Source organism: Tachypleus tridentatus, chromosome 9 (assembly GCF_004210375.1).
Source record: "Tachypleus tridentatus isolate NWPU-2018 chromosome 9, ASM421037v1, whole genome shotgun sequence".
Taxonomy (NCBI): domain Eukaryota; kingdom Metazoa; phylum Arthropoda; class Merostomata; order Xiphosura; family Limulidae; genus Tachypleus; species Tachypleus tridentatus.
In genome coordinates this window covers 132,881,547-132,907,680 of record NC_134833.1, presented here as the reverse complement: position 1 = coordinate 132,907,680, position 26,134 = coordinate 132,881,547, and the positions used below count along the sequence as shown (strand labels likewise).

General features: G+C 32.8%; 1 protein-coding gene and 1 long non-coding RNA gene across 2 annotated transcripts in view; one reads left to right on the top strand and one right to left on the bottom strand.

Annotated features, from left to right (window-relative positions):
• The window catches only part of LOC143226411 (glycine receptor subunit alpha-2-like), a 107,745-nt gene that overhangs the window by 56,063 nt on the left and 25,548 nt on the right, over positions 1–26,134 (bottom strand). The window contains exons 2-3 of the mRNA XM_076457345.1: positions 22,268–22,379; positions 19,153–19,232 (exon numbers count right to left, since the gene is read on the bottom strand). Of these exons, the coding sequence (XP_076313460.1) occupies positions 19,153–19,232; positions 22,268–22,332 (145 nt within the window). The 5' untranslated portion in view covers positions 22,333–22,379. The remainder of the gene's footprint in view (positions 1–19,152; positions 19,233–22,267; positions 22,380–26,134) is intronic.
• On the top strand, positions 12,490–19,341 carry LOC143226412 (uncharacterized). Its single transcript, XR_013014603.1, has 3 exons — positions 12,490–12,589; positions 14,105–14,198; positions 19,095–19,341. It is a non-coding gene; the product is annotated as an uncharacterized LOC143226412 (long non-coding RNA).

Below are 26,134 nucleotides of genomic sequence, written 5' to 3'. Positions count from 1 at the left end.
GCAGAAATACAATACAGGAACAAGACATCAAGCGGAAATACAATACAGAAACAAGACATCAAGCAGAAATACAATACAGGAACAAGACATCAAGCGGAAATACAATACAGGAACAAGACATCAAGCAGAAATACAATACAGGAACAAGACATCAAGCGGAAATACAATACAGAAACAAGACATCAAGCGGAAATACAATACAGAAACAAGACATCAAGCAGAAATACAATACAGAAACAAGACATCAAGCGGAAATACAATACAGAAACAAGACATCAAGCGGAAATACAATACAGAAACAAGACATCAAGCCGAAATACAATACAAAAACAAGACATCAAGCAGAAATACAATACAGAAACAAGACATCAAGCAGAAATACAATACAGGAACAAGACATCAAGCGGAAATACAATACAGGAACAAGACATCAAGCAGAAATACAATACAGGAACAAGACATCAAGCGGAAATACAATACAGAAACAAGACATCAAGCAGAAATACAATACAGGAACAAGACATCAAGCGGAAATACAATACAGGAACAAGACATCAAGCAGAAATACAATACAGGAACAAAACATCAAGCGGAAATACAATACAGAAACAAGACATCAAGCAGAAATACAATACAGAAACAAGACATCAAGCGGAAATACAATACAGAAACAAGACAGCAAGCGGAAATACAATACAGAAATAAGACATCAAGCGAAAATACAATACAGGAACAAGACATCAAGCGGAAATACAATACAGAAACAAGAAAACAAGACATCAAGCAGAAATACAATACAGAAACAAGACAGCAAGCGGAAATACAATACAGAAACAAGACATCAAGCGAAAATACAATACAGAAACAAGACATCAAGCAGAAATAGAATCACAAAAATATAAACAAACAAGCTTAAGGATTGAGACATAGAGTTTTGACAAAATTTCTTTAAGCTATAGATAATTATTTAGACTTTAAATCTAAAAGCTGTAGTATTTAGGAGACTCAACTAGACTCGGAAAAAAGAACTAAACAAGACATGGATGGAGGTAGATATATCATTTGATCCGGCTCATAATAGCAAGCTAAGCCGTCTCGACTTTAGGTGGAGAATAAGATACCTACATTACTAGCTTCATCAATGGCAAAAGAAATACAACAAAAATTTTCAATGATAAAATATTACTCTATTTTGATAGTCATAGAAGTAGTATTATAAATTGAACAAAAGGAAGAGTATAATATTCAAAACTGATATTCTACTCAAGCATTAAGCCTTCGATAGTGTGAAAACCTAAATTGTAGAAATTTTATTCGCCATGTAAAGTCTTACATAGCTTTACTATTTAGCAACAATTTTATGCCTAATTATCTATCTATATATATACATTTAGTCTTTATACGTTTCTTTTAAGTTGTAAAGCCGTATATATCTGTATATCATATATACAGATACCTACGTGAATTGGCCCGGCATGACTAAGTAGTTAAGTCACACGACTTGAAGTCCAAGGACGCGAGTTCGAATTCCCATCACACCAAACATTCTTGCCCTTTCAGCCGTGGGGGCGTTATAATGTGACGGTCAATTCCACTATTCGTTGGTAAAAGAGTAGCCCAAGAGTTGGCGGTGGGTGGTGATGACTAGCTGCCTTCCCTCTAGTCTTACACAGCTAAATTAGGGACGGCTCGCACAGATAGCCCTCGAGTAGCTTTGCGCGAAATTCACAAAACAATTAATAAAACAAATAAACCTTTCTCACCCACTCCTTTTAATATAATCTGCGGTTTATATGGAGCTTCATAATGTACTACGTAAATTCGTATATATTTACGTGCAGGGCGTGGATGTAATTCTCATGTTTATATGGCAGGCATGACACATGTACCATAGCGATTATTAACTTATTTTTCAGACTGTATTAATGTCATATGTCTTCTGTTTATGTATAGGGTTTCTACCCCTTCGTACGTGATACTGCTGACAGGATTCATTTTTTTTTTACCTCTGCGTGATCGATTTAGGCCACATTGCACAAATGTCTTAAAACGTTGTACAGAGGTCTGAAACATTATAAAAACGTTCGGAATGTGTCTCACAATAGAAATCTTTAAGCTGGCAATAAGAAGTCGCAAGAAAATTGCGAGCAGGAAATAGTGAAAATTATTGTTTTCTGAATGAACGTGATTCAGCAAGTTTATAGCTGTATTTTGTATACAGAAAATATTTTGTTTCAGATAAAGTATGCAGCAACGACGGCTCACGAGAGTTTAGGGTTGACACGGTGTCGTATTTGTATTCACGATCCAAACTCTGTCAGAAGTAGATAAAAGGAAAGGTATGTTAATAGAGTTAATTTATAATTGTTAATTAACACGTTTGAGACCTTTTAGAGTGTGTAGAATGTCACTCTAAGAGTAAATGTGGTCAGCTGCAGTAAAACTCTGACCGACCTTACTGTGGCCGGGGAAGAGGAGAAGAGGAAGTGGAAAATATGGCAACTATACTTATATAAATATGGTACATAGTCTGATATTTACATTCAGTATATATGTATGCACCTTTACCACTTGAAAAATTCACGTAGGTTTGGATTGTTTTGAATTTCGCGCTAAGCTACACCAAGGCTATCTGCGCTAGCCGTCCCTAATTTAACAGTGTAAGATTAGAGGGAAGACAGCTAGTCATCACCACCCACTGAAAATTCCTGGGCTACTCTTTTACTAACGAATAGTGGGATTGACCGTCATATTAGGACGCCCCTACGGCTGAAAGAGCGAGCATGTTTTATGTGACAGAGATTCGAATCCACGACCCTCAGATTACAAGTCGTGTGACTTAACCACTTAGTCATGCCAGGTCCTCGGGTGTGAATGGATATACAATCGTTGTTATTTATTAGGCAGTCAAATAAACTTAAAAAACTACCCTGTAATGCGCAATGATAAGTTTAGTAATATTGCTCAGGTTTTATTGCAATATTCTCAGTCATTTTTGCTGTAGGTTTGCAAAACAATATTAAATGATAGTGATAAGGAAAAACACATAGTCGATCCCTATTATGATCCACTATCATGGTTCATTATAAGCACACCACACAAATCTATAATAACATAAACCACTTGCTATAAACTTATCACATAAACACACATATCTAGGTTAGCATACAACACTAACTAAAAACACACCAAACCTATCTTCATTAACACGAATCACTAATTATAGAAACATACTGTGTCAACTTACACTACTAATGACAAACACATAATATATATCAATATTACCATACATGCTTAACTCGCGAGTAATCCTTCTCACCAAACATGCTCGCCCTTTCAGCCGTAGAGGCGTTATAATGTGACATTCAATTCCACTATTTGTTGGTGAAAGGGTAGCCCAAGAGTTGGCGGTGGGTGATGATGACTAACTACCTTCCCTCTAGTCTTTGACACACAAATTAAAGACGGCTAGTGCAGATAACCCTCGTGTAGCTTTGCAAGAAACTCAAAACAAAACAAACCATACACTACCAGTTATAAAAATTGTTTACACACATATCTCACGTACCTTCATTAACATAAACCACTCATTAGAAATACATCAAACATATTTTTATTAACATTAACCTTTAATTATAAAAACACACATATTTCTCTAAACAAACACCACTAATAATAAACATGTTATGTATTATAATTTATCTCGAACGAATATTCGACTTTTACGTAACGTGTAATGATTTCAAATACCCTTTAACCAAGTTAAATTGTAATTTAAATTTATAAGTTAATTAAATGTCGAGATGTATCAGATTTATGATATTTGCCAACAATATTGATACACACACAATTTTCTTTCTTAACACAAATATATTTTAATATACAAACGGTAATAAAATTTATAATAATAACTATTATAAATAGTTAATGCAAATAATGATTTATATTCAAAAGGTTTACAAACTTACAAATAATATTAACTCTTTCTTCTGGTCTAGAACTTCCTTGATATTTTATCGATGGTTCACGATGAGTGAATTAATTCCAATCTAATGTAAATAGAATTCACTTAACAGGGAGCTAGCTAGCTCTGTATTCTTCGCTAGCCTCACGCCGTTTACAGGCTGATTTTTCACCGCAGAAGTTTTAGTAAAAATATTGATATTTGATGTGAATTCACTGAAGTTGAACGTTTTTATAAATTCGAAATCTACTAACGTTTCTGGTCAAGTATCTGTACTTTCCCGATTAATAAGCGTTAATGACAGTTATAGCTTCCGAGTTTTATAGTATACCAACTGTAGCAAACCAACAATATATACTGTTTCAGAGGTTGGTTTATAAACGAGGCGAGATTCTCGAAATTTTAGTTGGCAATAATACTGATGACACGCTAGTGTTTTCATAAAACATATATTCTTGATTCTTATACTTGAGAATTTTCTACAAATTTAGTGAATAGGCGGGAATTTCCCAATAAATATGTAACAGTATTAGTTATATGCATTTCAGAACATATATTTAACTAAAACAAAAATTGTCATTAAAATAAATATATAATTATAAATATGTCCCAAACACAATATATATATCTATGTTGACATAAGTTATTAATTATAAACAGGACCTAAATGATTGTATTAATTTACACATCTAACTATAAACATATATGTACATTAACATGCACTACTGTTATAAAAAAATACAATACATGTCTACCTTAAAGTACGCCACTAGTTGTAAAACACCACAAATATACCTCCACTATTATACACAACTAATTATAAACAAGCCACACATTTCAATTTCAACATACAATACTAATTATACACGGCAGAAATATCAATATCAACATACAGTACTAACTTGAAACACGCAGCAGTTATTTACATTAACATACACAACAAGTTATAAGCACAACACACTTGCCTATATTAGCATACGCGACCAATTATAATCACATCCACACATACAGACATACATTATACATCGATGTAAATATTTTAGAATTAACAGAAAATACACACAATATGTATACACTTACATAACAACGTTAAAAAATTATCGTAATGAGGAATTGTACATTCAATTTTCATTTCGGTACTCTCTTTGTTAATAAGGACTATTGGCCATAAAACCAGTAGTACCTCACTAGATTCTTACTACTTCAGAGAAATACGTGATAACTAAGTCATATTAGTAACCACTGACTTCAAATACATGTAGGACGTACAGGAGCAAATACAAATGTAATTCATTTCAAAATGTCTTCTGTGCTTGTATCAAAAACACAGAATTAGAACTTCTTTTAAAATAATAATAATTGCCTTTCTATCTGCAAAATAAATGTCTATTAAGTATATTTAGGCCTATATTTCTTACTTACTTTATTTCAAAAAAGAGAGTTTGCTCCAAATTTACTGGAATGGTCCCTTGCTAACTAACAGCAACGGTTTCCACATTACACACTGAAAACAACGCTGTTTGTACATCTTTTACTAAAACTTGGCAAATAACTAACCGACAATGCATAGAACTACTCAAAACTTTAAAATAAGACACTTTCACTTCATTATATGGTTACACAGCAAGGTACAGCATCGTACAGTGTTTAGTGTATCATATTATTTTTTGTGCCTGTGAGCAAATTAACATTTTGAAATTTACACATATTTTTTTGCTCGTAATTAAAACCTATGATACATATATATATACATAATAGCAAAACTAAAGCATTCTATGCTAAAGTGTACGATAAAAGTAAACTGAAACTCGAGTTGAATGTGTCATGTATTATAATTTTTCTCGGACGAATTTCCAATTCATTATATCACGTATATTGGTTAATATATTACGATTTTAATTAGTAGTAAATTTGTATTTTAATAAAGAAGTTAACTGAATGTCAATATGTCAGATTTATAATATTAGCTAATAAGAATGATATACACTATTTTCTTTCTTAACACGGGACCGGCATGGCAAAGTGTGTTAAGGCGTTCGACTCATAATGCGAGTGGTCGCGGGTTCGAATCCCGGTCGTACCCGACATGCTCGCCCTTTCAGCGTTGGGGGCGTTATAATATGACGGTCAATCCCACTATTCATTGGTAAAGAAATATCCCAAGAGTTGGCGGTGGTTGGTGATGATTAGCTGCCTTCTCTCTAGTCTTACACTGCTAAATTAGGGACGGCTAGCGCAGATAGCCCTCGAGTAGCTTTGCGCGAAATTCAAAACAAACATACTTTCTTAACACAAGTGTATTTTAATATACAAACAATAATACAGTTTATAATAACGGTTATTAAAACTAGTTATTACACATAATAATTTATATACAAAAGTTGTATAAAATTAGACAATACTAAGTATTCTATGTGGTCTGAAAGTGAATATTTAGGGTGAATAAAGAGCGAATTAATTTTTTGATTTATAAGGACACTTCACATGGCGGGAATGCTAGCTAGCTCTGTTCTTGGCAGAATAAATAAATATTCCTGGTTAAATATCTGTAGTTTTCCGATTGATAAGCGTTTATCAGAATTATTGCTTCTGAGGTTTATAGTATACTCCGTGCTGACAAGAAAACCCATTTGTTGAGAAAATTATGTATTTAAAATCGTCTGGTATGAGTAGAGAGAAAGCACTAGTAGAGGAGCGAACAACGTTTCGACCTCCTTCGACGATAACCGAAGGCGGTTTTCTAGAAATTTCAGCAAAAGCAACAATACTGATATTTTACATACACATACCGTACATTGATGATTCGAGAATTTTCTATAGATTTTCAAAATATGTGGGACTAACGCGATACACATTTAACGATATAACTTTCACGCATTTCTAAATATAAATTAAACTGAAATAAACATAGATATTAAAATGATTATAATATTAAGCCCATTACAAATAGCAAAAAAAAAAAAAAAACACATGAAAGTAACACTGTAAACAGTTTTTACAATCGCATGAATTAAAATTTGATAATAAAAAGGCTTGTACATTTTCCATAGTTTATACTTGAAATCGTCGATATTTTATGAAACTCCTTAATTATGGATTAAGGAAAAACAAAATAATTGTACGTTTTATAAATGCGTCAATTATTCACTACCATGGTTTCTCTAGTAAAGGCGCATGATGATGTTTTTACTGGCGAAACGATGGTCTTGAATAAATAATAGACTTGTGAAACGTGCAGCTATTTTGTTTTTCCTTAATCTTGTAAGTTTTAGTTCAGTCTGTGCGAGTAAACAGCACTGGTTACGTGACGTCGGCAACAAGTATAACAAATATAGAGTGTTTGAAACACTAATATTGTACACTCTACTAAGTATTGAAAATCGCTAAGACACTAGTTTAATAATGTAGTGTTCATAAATGTGCTAGACCTAAGTTGATGTCTTAAGACAATATAGTTATACATAATCACGTTTACCAGCTTGTGAAAGACGTTCACACCATTACAGTTGATTAGAAGTATAGTTTCGACGCATTTCTTTGAAATCTTTGTTTTGATATGATCGTTGCTAAAAAAAGATGTTGATCTCTACTCAGTCTAAAAAAAATGTTCTCTTTTATACTCGTAATTGAGATCATCTTAAATAAGCCCCGTAATTAGCTTAATGGCGACTAATTTTGTTAAATATATTTTGTCACGTAATATTAAACTGTCAGTTTAAAATAAGACTTTGGCCAAAAGTTATACGCTGAAAATAGGTTTCGTGGTTCATATATGACGAATTATATGCCGAGTTTTCTCTACGTTAAAATACTAATATCTGGACTCCTAGAGAAAAATCCCTTTATAATTCTATATGATAATTTGTCTACGTTATGAGTCTTAAACAACAGTTTTTGTAGTTCAAGGTAAATGACGTCAGTTTATGTGCTGGTTGTAAAGTTAGATTTTTAAATAAAGAAGGGATAGATCTGATTAGACTAAGTTAAATTAGATTATTTCAGATTTGTGCTAGGCTAAGTACAATATTTATTACGTTAGGTCCAGTTTGTGTTAGATTAAGTACAGAATTTATTACTTTAGGGTCAGGTTATGTTGATTTAAATATAGGGTTTATTACCTTAGGCCGGTGTTATATAAAATGAAGTATGGGATTTATTACGTTTGATCAAGCATACAGTTTCAAACGTTAAACTCAGGTTAATTATATACCACATGGGTTTGATTAGGCTTCATTAAATTAGTTATAGGTTAAATTTAGTTTGATTCGATTAGATGAAGTAAAGAAAGGTACATGGATAGGTACTAAGTATATTCTAGAATTCTCATTTAAACGGTCTTTGAAAGTTAATATTAGTTTAATCATTTTTTCATATTTTTATTTCACGTTAATACGCATGTCAAAAATAGACAAGAAACTTCATACATTTACCATATTATAATAAAATCAACACTACTTTAAATTCCAAGTATCATTATTATCCGTTTTGTAATTATATTTCTTATTTATATTAGGAAAACGTTTAAAAGAGAAAGTGTTGAAAACAGTAGACTTGTTTACACGTGACAAGAAGACTCAAATAAAGGAAGATATGATGAATCAATAACCTTTGTTGGTAAAACAGATCTGTTAACACCAGGAAATCACGTGTTTGTTAGGTTGAGTCCAAGTCGTCATATTACGACAACAGGACAAGAGATTTACGATAAAAGTCTTAACCTGTTGACTGCCAAGCATTTCAGCTGCTACAATACAACTCTAATGCTTCTTCATTTTGTAACTGTTTACGTAACGCCATTTTGGATCGAAAGTGAAACAATTTGCAAGTAGGTCAAATGCATGTATGGTACTGACATCTAACGTTGAAGTTAGGTATTATTGAGAACGAATTAACTCGTTCATGGCACTGTGTTATCGGCTTGGACGAGTTATCTCGTCTACGGCACTGAACAGGTTAAATCCTAATGTAGAGAGCTGCATGAAAACTGAGACAGACATTTCTGTGTATCGATCATATCCATCCATCCATCTATTTATCTAACTGTTTTAAATGTTTCGCACTTTAGTATAAACCAGCTGTTTTTTGTTTTTTTTAATAATCTTGCCGCAAGTTTGACATGATTGATTGCCATGCCTTGATTGTATCTGGTTAATTATCTTCAGATGAAAATGATTACTTCGGTTCCTATGTCTTCTTTCCAGCATATGTTGTATGCTAAAGCAATTAAGTGTTTACCGCATTAGTTGGTGAAAATGGACCTCTGGGGAATTTTCGTGCATCTCTAACAGTGTTCTAAGCTATATTTAATACTCCAAGTAATAATTACCGCAGGACTGCTTTTATTAGGTCTTCAGGTTCAGAGGAGCAATTATAGTGTGATACGAAAAAAAAACGACTGTATATAAATCATGGCTTCCTTCTTACTTTCATATTAATTTTAGTCTATTTATTTACTAGCTATTTTAACTCAAAATGCCAGACTTAAAATCAAATGATATTAATAGTGGTGTTGGTGGTGGGGGCTGTCACCTTGCACTATTTTTAGCCGTAATATACGATTTTTTTCAAATTTACCCATGCTATGTTCGAAATTACACTCACTTTTTTTACTTTTGTTTCCTGTTTTTGCTATTGACTTCATCGGTGTTAAGTTCATAAGCATGTTGTTGGGGCGGGGTCACTGGAGCTCTTACATCAAGTTTTTCGCATCCATTGGCACAGTGGAATGTCTGCAGACCTACGAAGTTAGAAACCGAGTTTTGACACCCGTGATGGACAAAACAAAGACAGCCCATTATGTAGCTTTGTGCCTAATTATAAACAAACCAACCATCAAGTTTTTCAGCTACTTCCTCAGAACAGCTTTAGATACTAAACAGACAGACAAGCAACCTTTTATGTACAGATTTGTACATACGGTTAAGATTTTATCTATCTAAGAATGTATTAATTTAAAAAGGCAGATTTCGAGAATGAGAAATGGAAACAGGAATTGATGAAACTTTGTAGAACGGACGGCAACTGTCTGTTGTGAAGACACAAGTGTAGAGGACGACGTTTTGAAAGTCTTCCGCCTTTCGTCTTCATAGAAATTTTTTACGTTTTTGTATATGGTATCATTACAACACGATATGAAATGTAGTTTGTGAAACCGAGCTTTTATATTAGATTTTGTTTATCTAATTCTCCATTTAATGACAAATTTGGTTGACATTGTGTTACATGCTATAATTTATTTCTGACGAATCTCTGATTTCTTATGTTACGTACGTTACGTATCAGGATTTCAGATAGCCGGAAATTTTAATTTAGAAGTTTATTGAATGTGATATATGCAAAATTTATGATATTTACCAAAAAACTGATACACACAGTTTTCTTTCCTAACACAAATATATTTTAATATACAAACAACAATACAATCGATAATAAAGAATATTACGAATAATTGTTACAAACGATTATTTATGTACAAAAATGTTACAAACGATTATTTATCTACAAAAATGTTACAAACTGGCAAACAATATTCAGTCTGCTCTGGAACTAAATGTGTATCAACGGTTCAGGTCCTCGAGGCGTAAGTTACTTTTATGTTGAAACACTGATACAGTTTACTGGACAAGAATGCTATCTAGCTCTTTTCTTTACATGTGAGGATTTTTTTTTCTGCTGAAGTTATGCAATGGCTTCATAAAAACACTAACGTCCGAAGTTATTTCTCTGAAGTGGAACAGTTCGTAATGTTCGAAATCTATAAACGTTTCTGGTCAGATATCTGTAGTTTCCCGATTAATAAGCGTTTGTCACAATAACAGTTTTATTACTGTCTTATATAAACTCATTAAGCGATGTTATCGAAAGTTCAACAATATTAGAAGATACGCTAGTGTTTTCATAAAACATATATATTGTTCATTCTTCCTCTCAAGAACCTTATCCAAATTTAGAGAACAGGCGGGACTTGCATAATTTTTTTAATTTTCTAGGGAGGAAAGTATCATGCCTTTAATGATATATTAACATCTATCTTTGTTTCAGTTTAATATACGTTTAAAAGTGTATATAACTAACATTGTTAAAAAGGTATCAAGCAAGTTTCGACTGTTCGCTAAATTTGTTTAAAATTCTCTAGTGTAAGAATCAACAATATATGTTTTACGAAAGTACTAGCGTATCTTTGAATATTATTCCCAAGTGAATTTTCGAGAATGGCGCCTTAAATTTTATAAATCGACACGCCGAGAGATAGTTGTATATAATACTATTGGTCTGCTGTAATCAGTATACTAAAAGCCTCGGAAGCTATAATTGTGACAAACACTTATTAATCAAAAAACAACATATATTAGACCAGGTACGTTTATAGTTTTCGAACATTACAAAATTTAGTGAATAAACTTGGGACGTTAGTATTTCTACGAGAACATTAGAAAGTTTCTTAGGGAAAAACTCGTGTGAAGAATAGAACTGGCTAGCATTGCTGTCAAACGAAGTCTATCTGTGTAGCAACATAAAGGTAATTTGCGCCTCGTGAGTCGTCGACAAATTCCTCAGTTCTATATTGGATAGAGCACTTAATATTGTTTGTAAGTTTGCAAAACTATTGCTTATAAATTAGAAATAATTCGCTCTACGTGAACGTTGATAAAAGATTCGGTGCCAGACTAGTTAGAAGCCTCAGTATTGTTTGCTAGTTTGTAATATTGCTGTATAGAAATTATTATTTGTAATGACTATTTGTGATAACTGTTATTATAAATTGTATTATTGCTTGTATTTTAAAATATATTAGTGCATCAATCTTATTGGCAAGTATTACAAATTAATACATTCCAAATTTAATTAATTTCTAAATTAGAATTAAAATTTTCCAGCTGTTTTAAATCGTAGCAACATCGTACGTACCATAATAAATCGGAGACTTGTCTGAGATAAATTATAATGCAAAAAACTTTGTTGTTAAGCGTTACAAGTTTTATTGATGGCCTTACACCAGTATGTGAAAAATAACATTTGAAATTAAAATTGTAACGGATTTATTATTATGTATTTATTTTAACATCGATGTGTGTTTCAGTTAAATATATGTTTAGAAATGCATGTAACTTATACTGTTAAATGTGCGTGTTGCAAAATTTCCGCCTATTACAAAAATTTGTAGAATATTCTCATATGAAAGAATCAACAATGTATATAATTATGTAAATAGCAATATTGTTGTCGACTGATATTTCGAAAACCTTGTCTAAACTTTATAAATCGATGCGCCAAGAGACAGTATATATTATTGGTTTGCTACAGTTGGTATACTATAAACCTCGGAAGGTATAACTATGATTAACACTTATTAATATGGAAACTGTAGACATTTGATCGGAAACGGTTAGAGAGCTCGAGTGTTTCGTAACATTCAGCTTCAGAGAATTCCCATCTGACATGAATATTTTTACGAAAAGATTACATAATTTCAGTTGTGAAAAGTCAACTTGTAAACCGCGTGAGACTAGTAAATTATACAGAGCTGAATTGTATCTACGTTAACTCGGAATTAATTCGCTCATCGCGAACTCTCGATAAGATATCAAGGAAGTTCCATAACATAAATAAGACTTAATATTATTGGTAAGTTTATAAACCTTTTGTATATAAATCATTAATAGTAATAATCGCTATTATTAATTGTATTGTTTTTTGTGTATTAAAATATATTTGTTTTAAGAAAGAAAACTGTGTATATCAAGCAAACATCATATATTTAATACATATTGACATTTAAGTAACTTCTAAGTTCAAATTACAATTTAACTCAGTTTCAAGCTATTTGAACTCGTAATATGTAACGTAATAAACCAGATACTCGTTCGAAATAAATTATAAAACATAACAAAATATTTTCGAAACTTTTATCTCTCGCAAGGGCACAGCAAAACATGCAAGTTTTGTGCCATTAAATTAACGGTTACGCGTTTAAATTCATATTTAGTTTTTTAAAAAAATGTCCTCAGTGGTTCCAAATTAGCAAAATAATTTGTCTGGGTTTTGGTCCGACATGGCCGGGTGGTGAAGGGATTTGACTCGTAATCCGAGTGTCGCAGGTTTGAATCCCCGTCACACTAAACATGTTCGCCCTTTCAGCCGTGGAGGCGTTATAATGTGACGGTCAATCCCACTATTCGTTGGTAAAAGAGTAGCCCAAGAGTTGGCGGTGGGTAGTGATAACCAGTTACCTTTCCTCTAATCTCACATTGCTAAATTAGGGACGGTTAGCGCAGATAGCCTTCTTGTAGCTTTGCGCGAAATATAAAACAAAACAAACTTTTAAATTCAGCCAATTGCGAAAGATTTTACCGTACTTTAAGTAAGTTTTCTTTTTTTTTCGAAGTCCCTAATTTTGTTCCTAAGCCAAAACCAAGGTAAAACAACAATATTGATAGTATATCGTTTCTGGCCTAATTACGAACAGTAATAACTAGTAATAGGATGAACTGAATTCTCGCACAGAATGAAAAAAATTTAAGTAAGAGATTTCAAACGAAATATGCAAAGCAGATCCTATTAATTAGTGTGTTGAACTCTGGATAAAACTTTCTTTGATTCTAACCCTGTGACTATGAAAAAAAAATGCACTTTTCACTTTGGAGCGTGGGTGCGTTATAAGAGTGAATATCAAAGCCTATTTTTCGATTAACGTGGCCTACGAGTTGGAGGCGGGTGGTGTTGAGTAGCTGTATTCTCATTAGTATTATATCACTTCAAAATTAATGACTGTTACTGCAGATACCCCTTGAGTAATTTTGTGCGAAAGTTAACAAAATTACAAATAAACATCAAGGTTTATAACAAAGGGGTTTTGAGCTTATTTCTATAATATAACTAAAGAAACGTCCGTTTCAAATGTAATCAATTTAACTTACTCAAGCATAACTAGAAATGCGTATACCCATTTTAGTTTGAATGTATCTTTTCTAGCAAAGAAAAACTGAAAACAAACGAAATTCGAATAGAATAAACAATGTACCATTAATCTAAGCAAACTTGCAAGCAGAATAACATGAAAATTCTGCAAATAATTTCTACTTTTATTGTTCAGATTGTGTTTTCAAGTTCGAATTAGCTCATGTTTTTATTATTATTAAGCACAAAGCTACAAAATAGGCTAAACTCGTTACGGACATCTCAGACATCGAACCAGAGTGAAACACCTACAAGTTCTGAGCTGCTGGAACAGAATGTGAGTTAGAATTCTGTTCAATTATGAAATAACTTTTTTTAGAAAATTTATTGCAACTTCCTACGTGAAGTCTTCATTCATTGTGAAATTATGTAGTCATTTATTTGCAAGAAATCACCTTATATATATATACTACTCGAATTTTGCTTGAAGCTGTGAGTTTTATTCATTTTTTTAACTGAAAATAAATGCTTTGAAAAGCTTTTAATTTTATTTCATTTTTTCGCTTTGAGTTTTGGGACGTAATAACGCGCTTGAACGTGAAAATTTTAGGTTCGATCTACGTATTTGGCACAGTATTTGTAGCACATTAACACACTTTTTTTTTCGTTTTATTCTGTGATAGAGTCTCATCTAATGACGCTAACCAAATGAAACCTGTAATCAAATAGTTTTGTAGAACAACTTCATAGACCCTTTTTAACCAAAGTTAAATTAACATTAAAACTTTTCAAATCCTATTTAAAAGAAGAAATTATCAGTGCTATAAAAGAATGACTGAGATTCTGTGTTTCTATGTCTGAGAATTTGAAGTAATGCTCTAATGTTAAATTTATTAAGAACTTTGACTAAAGTATGATGACCGTGGATCAGAACTAAATATACAAAGCCAATCGAATATAATAAGTTGCCTAAAACTAGTGAATGTCATAAATGAATACATAAGAAAACTAAATGTAATTAGAATGCATCGAACTGTTAATTGGGTACTCTAGCTGGTGTTTCAGTTTTAAGACTACGTATTTTTTATTGTATATTATACAGTGAAGTTGGGACTATAAAAGTTTAAAATAAAATAGTTTTCAGATGATTAGCTCTGCAAACGATGGTTACTTATTTATGGAACTTTGAAAACTACTTGGTTAACATCCAACCGTTTGTATTTATATACATACAAAAACAAAGACAATTTTTTTAGTCTAACCACGAGTTTTTGCATTCTTAAAACTTTTGCACATACGTAGAAAATAATGCATCATACGTTTTGAAACGTGTCCAAAGGGGTAAACCGTCTCAGACAAATCTCTTACGAATTTGTTTTGCTCGTTTATTTATTTTTCCTTTTGAACATATTAAAGTAAATTTCACGTACATTTAACATAATAAAATTTTCACATGAACATCATCTTACACCGACGTTGCTTAAACGACCAAACCAGAGATCCTTAGGACTAGGTTGTAGCCATTCTTAACTACTGAAATACCGACCAGAGGAGATCGTTTGTGTATTTGTTTTATAGCAGAGCCATATTGAAATATCTGCTGAGTTCGAGGCAAGAAATCGAATCCTGGGTTTCAGCATTGAAAGTCCATAAACTGACCGCTGTCTTACCAGAGATACAGAGGAAATGCAGTCAGACAACATCATCCATTGCTACTAAAGATTTGTCTGGGTCTTTAAACCTAATAATAGGATTAACTGCCACTTTTATAACGCTACCACAGCGTCTTCCACGTTACGAACGCTGAACACGTCTGCAGCCCGTAATCTTAATCATCAGGCACGTTCGGCGAATAATTTAATGAACAACAGACGATCTTAGTTGCTGTTAGCCTTAACATTGGATAATCCTCACTGCCATTTCAACAAATTTCTTTTCGTGTAAATAATTGTATTTACACTTAAGCACTTTCTTTGTTTTGTTTTTGAATTTCGCGCAAAGCTACTCAAGGGCTATCTGCGCTAGCCGTCCCTAATTTAGCAGACTGAGACTAGAGGGAAGGCAGTTAGTGATCAACCACCCACCGCCAACTCTTGGACTATTCTTTTACCAACGAATAGTGGGATTGACTGTTACATTATAACGTCATCACAGCTGAAAGGGCGAGCGTGTTTGGTGTGATTGAGATTCGAACCCGCAACCCTCGGACTACGAGTCGAGTGCCTTAACCACCTGGCCATGTCGGGCCAAACACTTAGTAATACACGAGAACGCCATTTCTACTACAAAGGTTTATGATGAGTTAATATTTGCCCTCTGATTTTCTTTCTTTGAATAAAATTATGTGGCAACAAAAAAATTAAAATCTTTAAGAATTCGGCTGTTTGTGAGATCCTTAAACTTTATAGAACATTATTACTATATAAACCGTAAAGACAGACTAATTAGACCGAAGAAGGTCGAAACGTTGTTCGTTCTTCTATGTAAAATATTTTCTCAACCCAAACGAATCGTTTTTGCATATAAATTAATCAGACCACAGTTTTATACCTGTCACTTAGAAAGCAACATCGCTTCGATTGAGAACCATGTTATCGAGGATAAAGTCAGGAACATTTCACAACTGGGACACAAGAAACTTTAGTGCAATTGTTGCATAACTGTTCTTTGTTCTGAAAGTTGTACGGGACGGTACCGTGTACTGTGGAAATTTAGAAACAATCTTAACGTTTGGTATTTTAACACTTAAATTTAGCTTCGAAACTGCAGTTAACATACCGTTGTTTAACAAGCTCAAGGCACCTTCAAAAACAGATGTGCATTCCTGTGAAAATGGACAAGCAAATAGAAAGATCTGAGAAAAAAACTGAGCAATAGTAATGAGGAGAGAAGCTACGAACATGTGATAGTAATGAGGAGAGAAGCTACGAACATGTGATAGTAACGAGGAGAGAAGCTACGAACATGTGATAGTAATGAGGAGAGAAGCTACGAACATGTGATAGTAACGAGGAGAGAAGCTACGAACATGTGATAGTAACGAGGAGAGAAGCTACGAACATGTGATAGTAATGAGGAGAGAAGCTACGAACATGTGATAGTAACGAGGAGAGAAGCTACGAACATGTGATAGTAACGAGGAGAGAAGCTACGAACATGTGATAGTAACGAGGAGAGAAGCTACGAACATGTGATAGTAATGAGGAGAGAAGCTACGAACATGTGATAGTAACGAGGAGAGAAGCTACGAACATGTGATAGTAATGAGGAGAGAAGCTACGAACATGTGATAGTAATGAGGAGAGAAGCTACGAACATGTGCTCTTTTTCTGTTTATTTTCTAATTTCAACAGTTTAATTGGCTTGCTTTTCATATAGAATTGTCTTCAATATAGTATGATTGCATGTATTTGGCAACATGCACATGACAGCTGCTAATTCTCTGTCTTTAAACTCCAATCTGAGGGTTTGCAGGCTGTTGCACCAACTAGTAACATGCTATCATGCACTGCTGTTTCTACACTAAAAAAAAAAAAAAGGTGTAGGTAAATTAACATGAACCGCGTATTATTTCCTAATAAGAATGGGGCTATTATTTCCGGGGATATTACTGTGGCAGAGCATTGTATTTTAGAGTTGGCCATGAGTGTGTTATAAACGTGACAGTTAGTTTCTTAGAGTGGTTGGTTGGTAGTAGGGTGCAACTGACAACTATCTTTTCTCTGCTCAGTAACTCAAAATTAGAAATAGTTGCAGATAGCCTTAATAATTTTGCCAAAAATAAAAATATTTCATATCAATATAAATTGTGTTTCGTACACCCACAGTTGATTACATATCAATACAAATCGTGTTTCGTACACCCACAGTTGATTACATATCAATACAAATTGTGTTTCGTACACCCACAGTTGATTACATATCAATACAAATCGTGTTTCGTACACCCACAGTTGATTACATATCAATACAAATCGTGTTTCGTACACCCACAGTTGGTTACATATCAATACAAATCGTGTTTCGTACACCCACAGTTGATTACATATCAATACAAATTGTGTTTCGTACACCCACAGTTGATTACATATCAATACAAATCGTGTTTCGTACACCCACAGTTGATTACATATCAATACAAATCGTGTTTCGTACACCCACAGTTGATTACATATCAATACAAATCGTGTTTCGTACACCCACAGTTGGTTACATATCAATACAAATCGTGTTTCGTACACCCACAGTTGATTACATATCAATACAAATTGTGTTTCGTACACCCACAGTTGATTACATATCAATACAAATCGTGTTTCGTACACCCACAGTTGATTACATATCAATACAAATCGTGTTTCGTACACCCACAGTTGATTACATATCAATACAAATCGTGTTTCGTACACCCACAGTTGGTTACATATCAATACAAATCGTGTTTCGTACACCCACAGTTGATTACATATCAATACAAATTGTGTTTCGTACACCCACAGTTGATTACATATCAATACAAATTGTGTTTCGTACACCCACAGTTGATTACATATCAATACAAATTGTGTTTCGTACACCCACAGTTGATTACATATCAATACAAATTGTGTTTCGTACACCCACAGTTGATTACATATCAATACAAATTGTGTTTCGTACACCCACAGTTGATTACATATCAATACAAATTGTGTTTCGTACACCCACAGTTGATTACATATCAATACAAATTGTGTTTCGTACACCCACAGTTGATTACATATCAATACAAATTGTGTTTCGTACACCCACAGTTGATTACATATCAATACAAATTGTGTTTCGTACACCCACAGTTGATTACATATCAATACAAATCGTGTTTCGTACACCCACAGTTGATTACATATCAATACAAATCGTGTTTCGTACACCCACAGTTGATTACTTTAACGACATTAACACTCATCCAGGGTTTTTTGTTATCAGCACAAATGATGTGCAGTTTATAATTCAAAATTGTGCTTATTTTGCTGTCGTTCGAACTCATCCTTCTATTATGGATATGCAGGATGTGTAAATTTACTACGCAGAATATGCTTAAGTCAATATATTTGTATTATGTCTTGTCAACCCACAAATATTGTGTTGTTTTTAACTTGAATGTGTGTTTTAGGTATTCAAAATCCGGACTTGTGTTCTACAGGACATAAATTTTGTTGCTTTTAACATAAGTTTTTTTTTTTCTCTACAGAGCCACCTACAAAACTCAGAAGACCTCAGTAAACAGCCGAACTCAAAAGAAATTTTACCTTTTTCTCTTGGAGGTTGCAGGTTATCGTAGTTTTTGGGGTTGGCAGGCAATATGTTGTCGAAATCCAAAATTTCTTGCCTAATGAACGCGAAAAAAAATATTGATTAAATCCATGTAAAAGTCGATCATAAAGCATGAGATAAAGGAATATATCTTCACAGTTTTTAATACCTTATAATTAACTTTATCGTACTTTTAGAAAATTGAAAATAAACAACTTATGACGTGAAGAACAATCGTGGCTGGATCTATTTTTAATTTTTTAAATAAATACTTTATTATTCCGCGGTAATAATAACAAATTTTGTTAACATTATCATTGAAACGAGAGGAAAGTATTGATACAGTGCTAAGGACGTAAGCCGTGTGTGTGCATTGGATGTTAAACTTTTACTTTAAAGTAAAAACCATCTTTAATGTGTTCACCAGAAGTTTTAGTTAGTACGTCATAAACTGACAATAATTTAAATTTTTTTTTTACCGTTAGCACGTGGGCTAAAATGTAAATATTGAAACGGAGAGCTCAATCAGAAAAACGTGTATAACACTTATAATAACTACTTCAAAGTGTATAACACTTATAATAACTACTTCAAAGTGTATAACACTAATAATAACTACTTCAAAGTGTATAACACTTATAATAACTACTTCAAAGTGTATAACACTTATAATAACTATTTCAAAGTGTATAACACTTATAATAACTATTTCAAAGTGTATAACACTTATAATAATTATTTCAAAGTGTATAACACTTATAATAACTATTTCAAAGTGTATAACACTTATAATAACTATTTCAAAGTGTATAACACTTATAATAACTACTTCAAAGTGTATAACACTTATAATAACTACTTCAAAGTGTATAACATTTATACTAACTACTTCAAAGTGTATAACACTTATAATAACTACTTCAAAGTGTAAACACTATTAACTAATAAACCAGCGCCTGCAACTTTAACTAAGATTTCAAATTAAACAACAACAATCAAACAGCAAATGAGGTATTTAGCCTAACCCATAAAATACCAGTTTAACAGAAATACAAAATTATTAAATACAAAAATTATTTTAATACTGAGTTAATAATGAATTAGAACTAATTAATTTCTGTGTAGTATTGAATTAAAGACAGTTTAACAGTGTACCAGTTTTGGTTCAACACTGAGATTATTTCTTTTTAACTCTGAACTAATTCTCATTCACATTTCGGTTTGTCAATGATCAGCTAATTTCTGTTTTACTGATTTTTTAACCTTAAATCAAAACATCTTAGTACTGAATAAATCTCCATCTAACACTGAAGTACTCCCAGTTTAATCCTGAAACAAGTTGTTAATGAGTGAATTAATCTGCTTGAAGTTTCTATATACTTAGTAAACAGGTATCGAACTACTAAACATTTCATTTCCTTAATACTTAATTAAGCCTCATACGATTAGATTTGTACCGAAGTAGTGAACAAGTGGTGGTTTTATTTACCATAAAACTGATTAAAGATTATCTAGCAATCATTGGTTAGCAGGTAAAGTTTTAAGTTCATTATTTGTGTAATCAAACTCTTGTACTAAGCCCTTATTGCAAACATGATCTTATGTGCTACCAAGTTTCTACGGAAGGGTACACAGAGTGAGAATGTATTGTCTGTTAGACTATTATATCTTTACTAGACTCCAGTGCATGGAAGTGTTTATTAGAGATATCACAGGAGAAAACCTATAGATAATCGAGTATTTTGGTTCTAAGACCTCCAAATCGATTACGTCACATATTTCTAACTTTCCAAATAGAAACGTCACACATTTTGTACACTTCTAATATACAGGGTGTTCGGAAAGTCACTGTGCACTTATATATTGATTAACAGACAAAAGTGGACAGTGACTTTCCGAACACCCTGTATATAGTAACAGCAACAGATAACATAAAAGATATATATTTTAAGTAATAAAAACTAAAGCAGATAATGTTTTTGTTTCGTCATTTATAATAGTTCTTTAAATGATGGGAATCGAACCTCATTTTTTAAGAAAAAGAGTTTAAAGATAGATACGCGCTCACTAAAACACCACACATTTCACATTACTCCTGTAAACACTTTGATGACAGTATAAATGTTGTTGCTAGGGAAGCAGCCTATTAAACATATTAACCGAGTCTTAATAAAGTTTATTAATTTTTAATTTACACAATAATCCAAACAAATGCAGGACAATTTTGTTTGCACGCTGTAATGAAAACATACCTACTTCCAGAAATTCAGAGAAGGTTAAATTACGTCGTGCAGGAGAAACGAATACTAATTATATTGAACATAACTATAGTTGACTTATTATTGTTTTATTACTAAAAAAACCCCATTATTTTAGCATATTAAGCTGAAGGGTATATCTTAGCAGTCTAGTTTCAAATTTCGTTTTTCAATATTAAGAAACAGTCAGATCAAGGTTCGTAAATATAATTAATATCAGATCATTTTGAAAACAATGAAAGAGAGTTTTTACGATGAAATACTTTTCAAACAGTAAATGTTATCACACATGATCATAAACACATAATCTTACCAGCACGAAATAAGAAAACAAAACATTGTCAACTGTTTAAAAATGTATCTATAAATTAGTTAGAAATCATTAATACCAGAAGATAAGATCTAACCCTTGTTAAACAAGCTGGTCTTAAGACACTCCAATTTATTTTGTTTTTAATCCTTGATTTTTAAATTGCGTTTAAAAACTTTTTTGCTGTTTAAAGATAATCATTTCATTCATTCAAAATCTATTTACGTAACCAAAATATTACACAAAAAATACACAAAACATTAATATCTTGCCAACTTGGAAGTTCTAAAGTACCCTTGCTCTATATAGTCTAAATTCTTCAAAACACAGAAGACATGCCTACCTTAGCAAATCAATGGAGAGTAAAAATACCCTTGGTGTATGCAGAGCAAATGCCTCAAAATATAGAAAATAAATGTTAAAGTTAACAGAGAGTACAGTAAATGTACGATTCATAGTTAAAAACAATAACATAATTTCAAGTAAAGTTAAAAAAAAAGGTTAATAAAAGTCAAACGCTGTAAAGTGCAATTCGATACTTACCTTGACATGTTGATAACTAGTAGAAATATCACAGGTATATGAATCATACACTTCAGGCAAGCCATCGATATAAATTACTCTATCATCTCCAGTAGCGAGGAATGTTATTGTCCTGAAACATATTAAGACGTAACATGTTTAGAATTACAATGACAAAATAAAAATGAAAGTTTATTTGTAAGGACTTTTCTCTTTTGACTGTCTGTTTAATAAAAATGTTTTATAATACTTTAGTTGTTTATTACTAAAAATACACATCCCACGCCATCTGTTTATCTTATAGAAACTTTGGATTAATTCCTCTGATTAGAGACCAGGCGTAGTACAGTGGTTAGCGCAATCAGACTGCGAATATAGGGATTCCGTTGCAGTAAAAACGCACTTTATTCTTCAAGGGTGTTGATGAGTTATAAGTGTGACGATCAAAGTCTATCTATTATAAGAGTTGACAGTGGGTGCTATTTTACTAGCTGCTGTCTCTCTAAACAATGTTAAGGAAAGATATGATAATATATCCCTCTATGTAGCTAGGTGTGCGCGAATATTCTGAAACACACGAACAATAAACATCTGATCATCGAGAAGGTTTGTTGTTGCTTGTATTCGAAATAACGACAATTAAGCTTTTATACCCCATGACTTTGTTATAGGGGAGTATTTATTAGAAAAATACAAATAAGTTTGTTTTAATAACTCTCAGAATATAGATCTTTTAAACTTTAAACAACAACTACGTCAAGTTTGTCTTTTTTTAATGACAAAATAAAAGTAAATAATATGAATAATCTAATAGATGCCATAAGCTGTTAAAACCCGCATATAATTATTTATTTCTTTTTTTTTTTAATTGGTTGTAGAAGCAATTACAATTGTAACAAAATACGCTGAAGTCGACTAGGAAGACCCCAATGGCACAGAGGTATGTCTACAAGAAACTGGGTTTCGATACTCATGGTGGGCAGAGCACAGTTAGCCCCTTGTGTAACTTTGTACTTAATTACACACACACCAAAAACAAAGAGTATTATAAACTTTCAATCTTATCGCTGAGCCGCTGGAGACCAAAAAACAAACAACAACTTATAATGGCTCAGTTTACTTTACTAACAAAGCTCATAGTCTGGTTAGACTGTTTTTAATTTGTTTTTATTGCTGCTATCTTGACGTGTGTACAAAGCATATTAAACAGAAATCCGGGTTATTAATGCTCAAAGCAAGCTAATACTTCGTAAAACGTATTTGCCTAAATATTTTGTTTTTAACAATAGTATCTTAAAGTTAATAAAAATCGTTTATCAAAGTCCAAAACAAAGAAGAAGAAAGAAACTTGTTCACAATTTGTTAAAGTTTGAGTAAAATAGGCTTATGGGAAAAATTTATGCTATATAACACGTAGTCTTCTATGTCCAATCGTGATTAGACATCTGCATCTCTTATAAATAAAACTGGGTGGCTTTATAATTTAAAGGGAAAATTAATTTCCTGAGTAAAGAACATTATTTTACAGAGGAACACGAACAGACTGGAACCAACACGCATATTTACAACAATAAAAAATGATAGTAACTAATAAAAAGAAATAAGCCATGCTCACAGCATTTGAAATTGTCTAATTAGGTATTTGGCATAATCTTGCAATAGAAAGAACGTAAGAAGTGAGTCATAGAAAACAAAATATGGAGCATTACTGGTTTTGCTGGACTAAACTGGCTGCCAGTGATTCGTCTCTCAAATCTACCTTGGTCTCTAGATTATTTAAGACCCACTTAAAAAGTTGGAATGAAATCATATGTAAAAGAACCTTCTAATTCAGGATTACAAATCATTTTCTATCTTCTTTTTCAAAGTTAGACACTAATTTGAGTTTGAAAATTTATTCCAATTTAAAACTGCCTACAGTCTGGTTTTACATCGATGAGTTTAAGGATTTTCATTGCGAAAATCCGGGACTCAATTCCCTGCAGTGAACAGAGACAAAAGTAGCTAAGAGAAACAGAAGTATACCACTGGCTGTTTTCAGTATAAAAGAGAAATTATTGAACGAATACGAAACATTAAACAAGTCTTAAAAGCAGATACAGTTATCCAAAGCTTAGTTCGCGTTTAAATAACAGACAACATACAGACACAATATGATAAAACGGGATTAAAAATATAGTAAACAACGAATGTTCGAGAAACTGAAACATTGTTTTGTAATGAGTGGATGACTTGATAAATATGGTGCCAAATTAATGTTTTTTTATTGGTGTTTAGGTATTTTTTTAGACTTGAGAGGTGACAAGTACAATGTTGGTCACTTCCTCATTGCTGGCTGATTTGTGCTTACACTTTCTGATTTATACTAGAAATTACTATTGTTATTATTACAATACGATGATTAATGATTGGGCCAAGTTTCCTGGACACATACTTTGACCACTATCAAGAATATGTACAGGGTGGTCTACTACTTACGAGATTTTTCTCCGATACATTATTGATGAAAGTGAGCGTATAGTGTGACAGATATAATTCTCTCATTGCACTTTTGTTTGTTTTAATTTTCTCGCAAAGCTATCTGTCCCTAATTTTGGTGTGACAGACAAGAAGGAAATCAGCTTGTCAACACTACCCTGCCCTAACCTTCAGGCCATGCCGGACATAGACTTTTCAATTGGTCAAAATATATACTTGTAGCAATAACACAAATTGATATTGTTATTAGTTTGTTGGTTTCACAGATTATAGCTCCACAAACTTGCCGCTATGCTACTGAAAGGAAGACGTGTATTTGTCATACATGTGTGTGTATAACAGAAACCATTGAATTGTTTTACTTTCTGACCATTTTGGTGTAGCCAGACTAAAGGTTATTTTAGCATTTTAAGGCATTTATAATATAATGTTTAAAAATGACACTTTAAAACGGAGTTCTACCGAGTAAATCTCACGTAACGAAATGTTCCTGTTCTCAGTGCCAATTTTATAAAAGCAATATTTTACTATGTTTAATAACTCTTTATTTATAGCTCCCCAGTGGCTCAGCGGTATGTCTTACAACGCTAAAAACCAGGTTTCGATATCCGCGGTGGGCAGAGCACAGATAGCCCATTGTGTAGGTGTGTGATTAATTCAAAACAACAACTTTATTTATATTTTATCAAACATTTTATTTTTTGATAATGAAGAGTTAATCGAAAAATGACGAATTTATTTATCGTAAATTAAGTGTAAATATTTTTATCCAGCTTTATTTGTTATTAAGCATAGAGCAACACAATGGGCTATTTGTGCTATGCTCATAACGGGTATGAAAACCCGGTTTTTATTGCTATAAGCTTTCGGACTTACCTATAAGCCGCTAGGGGCTTTTGTCTGTTTGTTTGTTTTGATTTTTGAATTTCTCGCAAAGCTACTCGAGAGCTATTTGCCCTAGCCGTCCCTAATTTTGCAGTGTAAGACTAGAGGGAAAGCAGCTAGTGATCACCATCCACCGCCAACATTTGGGCTACTCTTTTACCAACGAATAATGTGATTGATCGTCACATTATAACGCTCCCACGGTTGAAAGGGCGAGCATGTTTATTGCGACCGGGATTCGAACCCGCGACCCTCGGATTACGAGTCGAACGCCTTAACCCCACGTGGCCATGCCGGGCGAGCGCTTTTGTCCAAAACATTTTAGGCAGAAATCGAATTTATGTCTCTTGATGTCTTTACCAAATTTCTTTTCATGCAAGCAAACATTGAATAGTTAATAGAAGGTATAAATTACTTTGGCCCAGCATGGCCAGGTGGGTTAAGGCGTTCGACTCGTAATCGGAGGGTCGCGGGTCCGAATCCCCATCACACCAAACATGGTCGCCCTTTCAGCCGTGTAGGCAT